Source organism: Prionailurus bengalensis, chromosome B4 (assembly GCF_016509475.1).
Source record: "Prionailurus bengalensis isolate Pbe53 chromosome B4, Fcat_Pben_1.1_paternal_pri, whole genome shotgun sequence".
Lineage (NCBI taxonomy): Eukaryota > Metazoa > Chordata > Mammalia > Carnivora > Felidae > Prionailurus > Prionailurus bengalensis.
The window spans coordinates 46,161,116-46,173,540 of record NC_057358.1 but is presented as its reverse complement, the minus strand read 5'-3'; the positions used below and the strand labels follow the sequence as shown (position 1 = coordinate 46,173,540).

General features: G+C 43.1%; 1 protein-coding gene across 2 annotated transcripts in view; it reads right to left on the bottom strand.

The window, feature by feature from the left end:
• The window catches only part of BORCS5 (BLOC-1 related complex subunit 5), a 98,739-nt gene extending 93,162 nt beyond the window's left edge, over positions 1-5,577 (bottom strand). The window contains exons 1-2 of one of the 2 annotated variants that reach the window (XM_043563263.1): positions 5,500-5,577; positions 2,499-2,642 (exon numbers count right to left, since the gene is read on the bottom strand). In XM_043563263.1, the coding sequence (XP_043419198.1) occupies positions 2,499-2,642; position 5,500 (145 nt within the window). In that variant the 5' untranslated portion in view covers positions 5,501-5,577. Of the gene's footprint in view, positions 1-2,498; positions 2,643-5,106 lie in introns of both variants that reach the window. The other variant, XM_043563262.1, reaches the window with a different exon arrangement.
• Between the last annotated feature and the right edge of the window lie 6,848 nt (positions 5,578-12,425).

Sequence of the window (12,425 nt, the reverse complement as noted above, 5' to 3'; positions counted from 1 at the left end):
TTAGCCAAATCCCAAATCACCTCTTAACTGCACCCTGCCCCCCACCAGCTTTCTTCTCTCCCATACCTATTCTCAATGTTCTCAACAACCAAGGTTCAAAGAGGTGAAAAACAAAGCCAGGGCAACATAGCTAGCTGGTAGCCAAGGCCCCATTTAAATCTGGTATCAATGCAACCAAGTCCAGCTACAGGGCATTAACTGGACTACAGTCATTATTCACTTTTAGGGTTCCCAGTGATGAGTTTATTTTATTTAAAAATTTTTTTTGAGTTTATTTATTTATTTTGAGAGAGACAGAGCCAGCGTGAGCAGGGCAGGGGGAGACACAGAGAGGGAGACAGAGAATCCCAAACAGGCTCTGCACTGTCAGCACAGAGCCCCACACAGGGCTTGAGCTCATGAAACCGTGAGTGAGATCATGATCTGAGCCAAGGCCAAGAATCACACACTCAACCAACTGAGCCACCCAGGCACCCCTAACCTCAGATTTAAAATCATCACTGCGAGGGGCGCCTGGGTGGCTCAGTTGGTAGAGAGTCCGACTCTTGATTTAGGCTCAAGTCATGATCTCCTGGATTGAGCCCCAAGTTGTGCTTTGTGCTATAAGCATGAAGCCTGCTTGGGATTCTCCATCTCCCTCTCTCTCTCTGCCTCTCCCTGCTCTCCCTCTCTGTCTCCCTCAAAATAAATAAATAAAAACTTTAAAAAAAAAAGTTTAAATCTAAGGTTAGTTTCCCTTAACACCAAGCCTTCTTCTAGATGCTTCCCCTTCTAGGCAATTTACTATCATAAAATAAGAATCATTTCAAATGCTTAGAAACACTATCCCAGAAAATCATTAAGTATATCTCAAAATTCTGGGAGTTTTTTGGGTTCTGTTTTTGCTTCTTTTTGGTATCTCCCTAAAGTGGGGACAAATACTGGTCCCATAAGGCCTCAGCCAGGACTAGAAGACTTTGGAAGACTTTGGACATAGTTAACAGGAAGCAGAGGCATGAAAGCGTGACCACATGCATATCTGGAAGTGCTGGAGTACAGAATACAAGTGTCCACCTCTATGTTTCTACAGCTAAATTAAATCTGATTTGTCTTTTAATCTGATTGAATGAGGACATGTGGAGATGGAAATTTTATTAATGTTTATTAATGGCTTTGAAGAATCATGTTCTCTCTCAAAATAAAGAAAACTGTTAAGATGGGTAGCAGGATGTAACGTGTTGTTTCATGGAAGAACCAAAGAGTTTCCCAAAGTCCAACACTGAGGCCTGTGGGAAAAGATTAAAAGCTTGTATTTCCTTACCCGTAAAGCAGACGACGTACTGGGAGCAATGAGATGATACATGGTTCGATAAAGCACTATTTGTTTTTATTTTTGTTTTGTAAGTAGAGTGTAGAACAGTGTAACTAGTATCTGAAATCAGTGATGAAAGTTCAAGTTCAACCTATCTGCCAGCTGTCTGATCTGACACAAATCATTCTAACATATTTAACGATGTAAGAATTAAATGGATGGCAGGCGTTTGTGTGCGTGTGTGAAGGGGGGGGGGGTATCTTCTAAAAGAAATAGCTCTATAAATGTAAGACGTTTTAGGTTCTATTGTACCAGCTTAAGTACACCAGGACCTTATGTTCATTTATATTTCCTAATCTCTTGGAGGAAGAGAGAGACAGAAAGAGGGATTCTTATAGTAGAAACCCTGTTCAGTTAATAGAAAATCATTGCCACTACTTAATAGTGTGAAAAGAAATTTATTAACATAAAAATATATAATGAAATTATCAAATGAATAATAAAATTCATACTAAAAGGTAACTCTACCTCAGTATACAGTAATCAATATATGCTAATCCTCTCAGACATACCCTCTCCTCTCATACAAAACAGTTGCCAAAATTAATTTTAAGTGTACCAACGATTATGGAGATTTTCTCTATGGATCTAAGCTAGTCAAAGATAACATAGTCCAGGCCACAGATAAGAATGAAAATCTTTGGGGCACCTGGCTGGCTCAGTCATAAGAGCATGCAACTCTTGATCTCAGGGTTGTGGGTTTGAGCGTGAGGTGTAGAGATTCCTTAAATAAATAAAACTTTAAAAAAAGGAGTGAAAATCTTTTTGTAGAAATGTAATAGGTAAAGGCCAACTCCAGCATCATTCATTCATTCATTTACTCAGTCCCTGCTTTATACCAGGCTCTACAATTCAACAACACACAAAACACAGAAACTTCCTCCCACCATAGAGCTCACATTCTAACAAGGAAACAGACAGTAAATAAGTAAACTATACATTAGATCAATGGTGATTAAAAACTACAGAGAAAAGCAGCAAAAAGGGCTGCAATTCTAAATAGGGCAGTCAAAGAAGGCTTCACCAAGAAGATGCTGTTTAAGCAAAGACCCATAGTAGACGAGGAAGGCACACGTCCTCTGGGGAGAGTAGTGCGGCTGTGCAAACCTTTCCAGAAGTCCAGATAAGACAAAACCCAAGTGCTTACCTTTCAAAAGTGGCTGGAAGGTCGGAATCTCTTGCAGTTTGATGACATCGGGATCGTTACTGACATTCCGTGAGGGCTGGGAGCCTGGAGCTACAACCACGATATCGTCCATCTTGGCTCTATGCTTAGCTGGAGAAGGAGTCACTGAAAATAAAGTTACACTGCTCACGAGCTGCATGTTAGCCCCCTCTGTCTCACTAAAGTACAGTCATTAAAAAGAATATTTTTACACAAAAAAAATGCCAACTGTAGTCATCCTGCAGTGGAGGCTGGAAAAGGGGAGATAAATCATAGGGGATCTGTATTTTCTACTAAAAAAAAAAAAAGCATTATAGGAACCTATAACATGTATGAAATTGCTTTTGTAATTAAAAATATCTTATTATTCAGCACAAAAAAATATAAGGTAGATTATGTTTTTAATTTTTACTTCTTTGATCTTCCTGACATTGTCCCTATCTTACCAATGAGGAAATGAGCATACAAGATTTGGTTGTGAACTGCCCAAAGTCAATAGTGCTAGAAAAAGAATTAGGAAAGGAATTGGAGGTCTATGGGGTGTTGGTATCCACGGCCCATCCCTGTGAAACTGAGGTTTGCAGAACTGGTGGCCAGACCAGTTCACAGCAAGCCAGGTATATTTAATAGATCCTATCCATGGGGAAAAAACAAAAACAAAAACAAACAAACAAAAAAAAACCCTGGTTCTCAACCCTATATGAGATGGGTCTATTCCTGAGGCACCAGCCCCCTGACCCTTAAATTACAGGCAGTAGTCTAAGAAGAATAGAAATAAACAGGAAGTCCATTCTAGGCTGAGGCCAAATTCAGAAATTTGTGGGACCGTTAAGAGAGGCAGGCCAATTTCAGGTATGTTGCGAGAAAGCAAAGCATTTGGAGGAACTGATTCAAACTACCAACAACTTCCTAGACCAAGATACCTTCCTCTGCTCAATATCCTCCCGGTTACAGCAAGAATAAACATTTAAAGTGGTTTACCCTCTAGAAGGTAGTATTTGCGGGCTCATCATACTTATGTCTCAAAGGTTGACGCAGGAAGGCCACAGAACTGCCCCGCCTCCTAGAGGCTAAAGTCTCCTGTGGCTTGGCATTCCCTCTTGTAGAATCTCTGCTACTTTTACTGCTCTTCAAGAAGTATCTCTTAACCCCTTTTGCTAATTTACTTCACATTTCACAAATCCCAAGTCAGAAATCTTTCCTACTACAAATTGATTTCTTCTTCCCCAGACCCCAGTGGAAAACAGATTTCACTAGATTCTAGCTAACCTCTATCACCTTGCCTGTAAAATGGGGCCGCTGTGAGGATTAAATATAAATGTATGCAAACCACTTAGCCCAGGGGAATCGGGCAGATTCTAAGCTATGCTATTGGTTAGTATGCTATAGTATTGGTTAGAGCTCATGCTGTTGGCTAGTTACTGGGTGAGCAAGCAGATTTTTTAAGATGCCATGCTTCTTCCCCTCAAATATGCTTCCGGCCTGAGACAGGGGCAAGAAAATAAACGGTAACAACTATTACTGTGTTTGCTATTAACAGATCAGATGTGCTGGGTCTTCCAAGGAAATAGAAGAATGTAGCAAAGCTAGTAGATGCTGTTCACCATTGAAATGTGTCCCAATCTAGCCCCCCAAATGAGGACCTGAACCAGTCTTGAAGGACACACTTCAGTGTGGACTCTCTGTCAGCGTCTACATTTCTGAATTACAGATCCTACCAGGAATAAACGACAGTTGTGGATTCTTAGTGTATCTACACCTCTCTGCAAGTGTAAAATATTGTTTAAAATTTCATAATATATACAAATATCTTATCATTAGAGTGTACACCTGAAACTAATATGTTATATTTAGGCTCCAGATTGAATCCAATTTGGATTAGCAACTCAAGCAGAGCCAGTTGTGCTAGGGTTTGTCGCTAACAACAACAGAGCATAGAATCCTTAATTATCAACTATTTTATTTATTGACTGCTTACTATATTCCTAGCACAATAATCCTTCCGATCCTATTTCAAACGCTGGGAGAAATCTTAAAATTACGAACGGGGGAAGAATAGAGAAAAACACCAGAGCGTGCGGTGCTGGCCAACCCCTATGATAATAGAAAGCGAGTCGCGACCCCCTTCTTAAGAGAAAATGCAGTTTCTGGAGATGTTTGCACCCAAGGGTTCAAAACGATTGTAGACCTGTCACACATCCCTTCTGAAAAGGAACATGTTCTTAGAGATTCTGTCTCTGATCCATCCACTGTGTGAGCCAAATCTCACGGTGTCAGGCATGAGTACTAACGCCAAAAGTTAATTAGGGCGTCTTTTAAAGAGGTGGCAGAGCTGGGAGAAACAGCTGTTTTGACAATAAATAATGGGCATGGGCGCACAAGCTGATTTAGCTTGCAGTCACAGGCACTCCCCATCAGGGGAATGACGGCTAGGACAGACGGTTACTTTTTTCTCTTTTTCAAGAAAAACGTACGGTGAGGGCTCTCTGTGCGTTCGTGTCCACGGTCCCAGTCCCCACTAGGTTGGGAGGCAGCCCCCTCCGCAAGCAGACAGGGCCGGCTGGAGGAGGGTGGAAGTTAGGACACCGACCTGAGGAGTTCAGATCGTTGGGTCGGCTCTCGACCTCGGAGCTCTGCTCACTGCCCATGGTGGCGGCAGCGGTGGCAGCGGAAGAACGGCGGGCCAGGCGGTCACCGCTCCGGCGGCGGGACGACCGGGCAGGGGCCGGGGACTGGGACAGGGGATGCTACACCAAAAGTGGGCGCCGCTGCAGGGCCGACTTGTGGAGATGACGCGCCCAGCCCACTCAGGTGCGCTGGCGTTGGGGGATGGGAGGCCCTATTTGGGGAACCGACGCGCCAAGAGGCGTAACGCGGATGCACGGTGTTTGCCCGCTCTCTTTGGGGGACCCTAGGGAAAGAGGCGGAGGGCGCCCAGTTTCAGCCGCGCCAGCGGCCGGCGGGCGGCGCCGCTTTCACTCACTCGCTCCAGCGCCGCAAGCTCGCTCCTTCCGGGACGCGGATTGGCCGCGCCGGCTGCGCGCGACCGTCAGTTCCGGGTTGGAGGCCACCCCCCCGCGACCACGCCCCCGCCCCGGGGGGGGGGGCGGGGAGAGTGGAATCACCCTTAAAGGGCTCCACCGCCTCAAAGCCAGAACTGCCCCCAAAGAGCAAGGCCTTCTCTAGTGTAATGATGCATTGCCTTTAAGCATCACCCAGCTATTGGCACTTTATTGTTAGAACTTTATAAAATGCGGCGTGGGGATTGTTTGTTTTAGGGTTAGAATTCACAGCTGTCTGGATGCAAAGCTCCTGTTTCAGTTCCAGAAGGTAGGAGTTTGGCCGTGGACAACCATACAAAAAATATAGACGGTGAAGGAAGGAGATGGAAATGAGAGATAAATGAAGAAATTGAAAATACTGATTCAGGGCACCTGGGTGACTCAGTGCTTTAAGCATCCCACTTCAGCTCAGGTCATGACCTCACAGCTCATGAGTTCTGACCTCCACATCAGTTTCTGTGCTGACAGCTCAGAGCCTGGAGCCTGCTTCCGATTCTGTGTCTCCATCTCTCTCTCTGCCCCTCTCCCACTTGTGCTCTGTCTCTCTGTCTCAAAAATGAAAACATTTTAAAAATGTTTTTAAAAAAATACTGATTCACATGTTAGGGTGTGTGTGTGTATGTATCCTCAGAGGAAAATGGATGCCCCTATAATCTAGGCATTTTCCGGGAACCTTGACGATTATCCACAGGCCATTCCAAAACTAGCAAAGGTGAGGGAGGAGTACAAGAGATGCAAAATGGAAACTGTAAGACTGGGCAGATCAAGAACTGAGACCTAGCAATGCAATGCCACCAAGGAGTTGGGTGGTTTTGTGGTTCTCAGAATTTTACAATTAATTTTATATCATTTCCTTCATGAAATTTCAAGCAAATGTCCTAGCATTTTATATTTATAAATATAACCTCAGAAGGAATGCCAAATGAACCGTATGATTAAGTCCCTTCTATTCTACAGTATCATAGACATTTCCCCTATGTTACCTCATCGAACTTTCATAGCAACCCTGAGGCCCACAAACAGGTACCTTCCTCACGGTCACCAGGTAGTAAATGGTAGAACCAGGATTTAGGACTGTCCGATTTCAAAATCATGCTTTTTCCTCTACTCGCCATTGCCCTACTCTGAGAAAAGTATAAATGAATGTAAATTCAGTATTTGGTGGGAATATGAAGAAAGAACTAGAAACTGCCTGAAAGGTCAAGCAGGCTCCTAGGAGGTGGTGTTTGACTGTAGTTTTGAGGTTTACATAAACCGTCAAGCTGATGGGATCATTCCTTTCTGGAGAGCCCCTGACTCCTCTCCCAGGTTTGCCCTCTTTGGGGGTGGGCAAAAGAGAAGGAAAAAAGGGAGAGTACAACTCATTCTGGCTCTTTTTGCCCCCTTTCCACATCAGACTATATTTATCTTGTGTTCCATGCCCTAATTCACCCTGATGTGGTGGTGCTTTTTATGCTTCCCATTGGATGAATGCTTCATTCTAAGGTTCATTCTCAACATTCTAAAAACATTCTCAACTGATGAATGAACCAATATATCATCCTATTCTCTCCTGGCCTGCAAGGTTGCTGCTGAAAAATCTCACCTTATAGGGGTTCCCTTATATGAGAGAAAATGTGTTTCTCTTTCTGCTTTTAAAATTATCTTTGTCGGGGTACATGGGTGGCTTAGGTGTTTGAGCATCCAACTCTTGGTTTCAGCTCGGGTCATGATCTCACAGTTTCATAGGTTCAAGCCCCACATCAGGCGCTATGCTGACAGTGTGGAGCCTGCTTGGGATTCTCTGTCTCTCTCTGCCCCTTCCCCTCTCCTGTTTGCATGCACCCGTGCACACTCGCTCTCTTCAAAAATAAATAAACTTAACACAAATTATCTTTGTTTTTTATTTTAGATAGTTTTAATTATAGTATGTCTTGGAGAAGATTGTTTTGGATTGAAATTTTGGGTTGACCTATTAGCTTCATAATCTTGGATATACAAATTTCTCCCCAGGTTCGGGAAGTTCTCAACCATTATTTCTTTAAATAAACTTTCTACCCCCTTTCCTCCTCTTTTCTTTTCCTGGGACTCCAATGATATATACATTGTTTCTCTTGATGGTGCCCCAAAGTCCCATAAGGACTTTCTTCATTCCTTTTCATTCTTTTTTCTTTTTGCTCCTCTGATTGGGTGATTTTAATTGGTCTGTCTTCTAGTCCATTGAATTCTTCTTCTGTTTGGTCAAGTCCAAGTTTGCAGCTCTGTATTAAATTCTTCAATTCAATCATTATATTTTTCAGCTCCAGGATTTGTTTGGTTCTTTTTTATGTTTTCTATATCTTTGCTGAAGTTCTCATTTTGTTCTTGTATTATTTCCCTGACACTGTTAGATTGTCCGTTCATGTACCCTTGCTCCTCCACTGTGGTGGAGTCTGGCTATGGCTATCAGGCAGGTGTCGTGCAAGTGTGCAGCCAGAGGAACTAGCCCTGAGTGCACACACACAGTGGAGATCAGCCACCGGGTCTAGGCTGGCGTCTTGCACTTGCACAGCTGCCTAGGCTGGCTGCCATTGTGGTTCCTGGGCTGGGCTGAGGATAGGAGGGAGTGGGGACGGAATCAGGTGGAAGATGTCAGTGAACACGAATGCCTGTGAGGCAAAAGCTGGCAAGATCTGCAAGGCGTCCGTGGCAGTTTGTGCTTGCCTTGCCATTGGTGTCTTTGGTGGTGAAAGCTGCTTGATTTGGCTACAAATCAGGTCACTGTGAACCAAGATAGCTCCAATTGCATGGCACCAAGGAAGACTTTGTGCCTAGCAGTCTCCATATGTCTGTATGTCTCAGCTTTGCCAGTCTGGGAGGGGTGAGATTGAGGTGGGATCTTTGTGTACTCTCCTGAAAGTCTGGGGAAGCTGGTTACTCACTGTGTTCTTCCTTTCGTGGCAAGGAGAACTCTTTCTAATTTTTTTTAATGTTTATTTTTTTATTATTTTTTTTTAACTTTTATTTATTTTTGAGAAACAGAGACAGAGCAGAGGAGCAGAGAGGCAGGGAGACACAGAACGCAAAGCAGGCTCCAGGCTCTGAGCTGTCAGCACAGAGCCCGATGTGGAGCTCAAACCCACGAACTCTGAAATCATGACCTGAGCCGAAGTCAGATGCTTAACTAACTGAGCCACCCAGGCACCCTTAATATTTATTTTTGAGAGAGAGATGAAGTGCGACCAGGGAGGAGCAGAGAGAGAGGGAGACACAATCTAAAGCAGGCTCCAGGCTCTGAGCTGTCAGCAAAAGCCCGGTGCAAGGCTCAAACTCATGAACCGTGAGATTGTGACTTGAGCCAAAAATCAGACACTCAACCAGCCAAGCCACCCAGGCGCCCCAAGGAGAACTCTTTCCAGCTGGGAGGTTTCCTCTTGGTGCTGAGCAGTGCTGGCTTGGAGGAAAGGATGATGCAGTCAGAATGAAGCTAACTTCCTCCTCTATATATGTGACTATTCTCAAGTTTTTTGTTGTACTGTGTTGCTGATGTTTCTTAAGTGAATTCCAGAGTTCTCCCAGAGCTGCTTTTGTTGTGGATAACTAATGATTGATCTTTTTGTGGGGACAGAGGCTGAGATCTCCTACATCACCATTTTTTTTTCAGAATGGATAAATAAAATGCGGTATATCCATATAATAGAATGGTATGTGCCCCTCACTAAGGAATGAAGTACTAAAATGTGCTACAACAGGGATAAACCTTACAAACATTATTCTATTGGAAAAGAGTCCATCACAAAAGATCACATATTGTAGATTCCATTTATATGAAATATCCAGAAGAGGCACTATAGACACAAAAATAGATTAGTGGTTGCCTAAGGCTGAACAGGAGGGGTGTGGAAGGGAAAAAGGGGAGTGACTGTTAACGGGTGTGTGGGTTTCTTTGTGGGAGTGATGAAAATGTTCAAAATTTATTGTCATGGTTGTACAACCCTGTGAATACACTAAAAACCACTAAATGGTACAATTTAATTAGGTGACTCGTATGGTATGTGACATATCTCAATAAAGGTGTTATCAGAGAAAAGATATAGAAAGATAAAATGTCTTTATTCCTTTACTCAGCATTTATTGGTAGCCAATAATGTGCTGGGCACTTGCTAGAGGCTAGTAATAAATGATCCAACAGGACCCAGTCCCCATCCTTAGGAAGCTTACAGTCTGTTGGCAAGAAAATGATTTGGGCGTTTATAATTCAAGGATTCTGCTGGAGGGGCTTTAGAGGTAGGAGACATTTGGGACTGATGCCTTTTAGCACCTTGAAAACCATTTCCACGCGAACAGCAACTATGTGACCTATACACATAATAAATAACAATTAAACCGGCTTTTGGGGTTTATAAAGTACTTTCCTAATATTGGCCCAGTATGATGGGCCTATAACGTAGATAATGCTTTCTTGATTTTACACAGAGGTTAAGGAGGTTTTTTTTTTATTTTTAAGGAGGTTATTCTTGATCATGAAGCTAATAAGTAATGAAACCAGGATTCAAATTCTCTGAAACTCATTATGCTTTTATCCATTCCAGACTGCTCCTCCTATATCTTTATATTGCCTGGCACTCCAACCGGTTTCCTATGCCATAAATCTGCTTACCTCTACTGCCGCATCCAACCAGTCACAAGTCTGGAGAGCCTCTCTCCTTAATTTCTCTTCTGTCTCCACACCCTGTTCAGAGCCTCCTCCCTTCTTCAATTTCTTGGAAAACAGGAGGCCTCTGGCTTTACCTCCATCAATCCATCCTACATGTGGCTGGCAGACAGAATTTTTAGAATATTAATAAGTTCTTTGGACCTGCCAATGCCCTATAAAAACCTGCAATAACTCCCTATGGCTTCAGGATAAAGTTTAAAATTTGGCACATGAACACCTTCTTGCTCCGACCCCAGCCTTTTTTCTCTATTCCTCTATGTACACAGGGAGACTTCGTGCCAGTCAGGATAAAATTCCCTGGATACTCATGTCATTTTCTCTGCCTGGAATATTCAGGCTTTTTCTCTCCCTCTAGCTAACTTAACTTCATCCTTCAAGGTTAACTTATGTCCACACAAAACCTACACATGGATGTTTATAGCAGCTTTATTCATGACTGCCAAAACTTGGAAGCAACCAAGATGTCTTTCAGTATGTGAAAGGATAAACAGACCAGTACATCCAGACAATGGAATGTTTATTATTCAATGCCAAAAAGAAATGGGCTGTTTGGGCTCCGGGGTGGCTCAGTCGTTTAAGCACCCAACTTTGGCTCAGGTCATGATCTCGCGGCTCTTGAGTTCAAGCCCTGTGTCTGGCTCTGTGCTGATAGCGTAGAGCCTGGAGCCTGTTTCAGATTCTGTGTCCCCCTCCCTCTCTGCCTCTCCCCTACTCGTGCTCTGTTTCTCTCTCTCTCAAAAATAAATAAACATTAAACATTAAATAAAACATTAAAAAAATAAACATTCACCATTAAATAAACACTGGTAAACATTTAAAAATAAACATTAAAAAATAAAAACATTAAACATTAAAATAAATATTAAATAAATATTAAAATAAAAATGAAAACAAAACAAAGAAATGAGCTATTAAGCCATGAAAGGACATGGAGGAAACTTAAATGCATATTACTAACTGAAAGGTCCCAATCCATAAAGGCTACATACCATATGATTCCAACTATATGACATTCTATTAAAGGCAAAACTGTGTTGGGGCGCCTGGGTGGCGCAGTCGGTTAAGCGTCCGACTTCAGCCAGGTCACGATCTCGCGGTCCGTGAGTTCGAGCCCCGCGTCGGGCTCTGGGCTGATGGCTTGGAGCCTGGAGCCTGTTTCTGATTCTGTGTCTCCCTCTCTCTCTGACCCTTCCCCGTTCATGCTCTGTCTCTCTCTGTCCCAAAAATAAATAAAAAACGTTGAAAAAAATTAAAAAAAAAAAAAAAGGCAAAACTGTGGCAATAAAAAGACCAGTGATTGCCAGGGGGTGTGAAGAGGGGGAAGGATGAATAGGCTGAGCACAAAGGACAGTTAGGGCAAGGAAAATACTTTGTATGATACTATAGTGGTGGATACACCTCATTATACATTTGTCCAAATCCATAGAGTGTAATACAGTAAGAGTGAGCATACGCAAGCTATGGACTTTGTGTAATTTATGATGTGTCAGTGTAGGTTCATCAGATGTAAGAAATGTACCTCTCTGATAGAGGATGTTGATAATGGGGAAGGCTATGCATGTGTGGGGGCAAGAGGTATATGGGAACCTTCCTCTCAATTTTACTGTGAACCTAAAACTGCTCTAAAAGAAAAAATAAAGTCTTTGGAAAAAAAAAAAAAAAGACTGAGGCATGCCTGGGTGGCTCAGTCAGTTAAGCATCCAACTCTTGATTTCGGCTCAGGTCAGGATCTACCGGTTTGTGGGATGGAGCCCCATGTCGGGCTCTGGGCTGAGAGTGTAGAGCCTACTCGGGATTCTTTCTCCCTCTCTCTCTCTCTGCCTCTCCCCCCACCCATGCTTTCTCTCTCAAAATAAACAAACAAAAAAAGATGGAATTTTTTATCTCCTCCCAGAAGTCCAGATTATACATCCCTTTTCTGAGCTTCCTGAGTTAGCATCTTCTATCATTACATTTATTCTTTTTTTTACATTTTTTTTAACGTTTATTTATTTTTGAGACAGAGAGAGACAGAGCATGAACAGGGGAGGGTCAGAGAGAGGGAGACACAGAATCTGAAACAGGCTCCAGGCTCTGAGCTGTCAGCACAGAGCCCGATGCGGGGCTCGAACTCACGGACCGCGAGATCATGACCTGAGTCGAAGTCGGCTGCTTAACCGACTGAGCCACCCA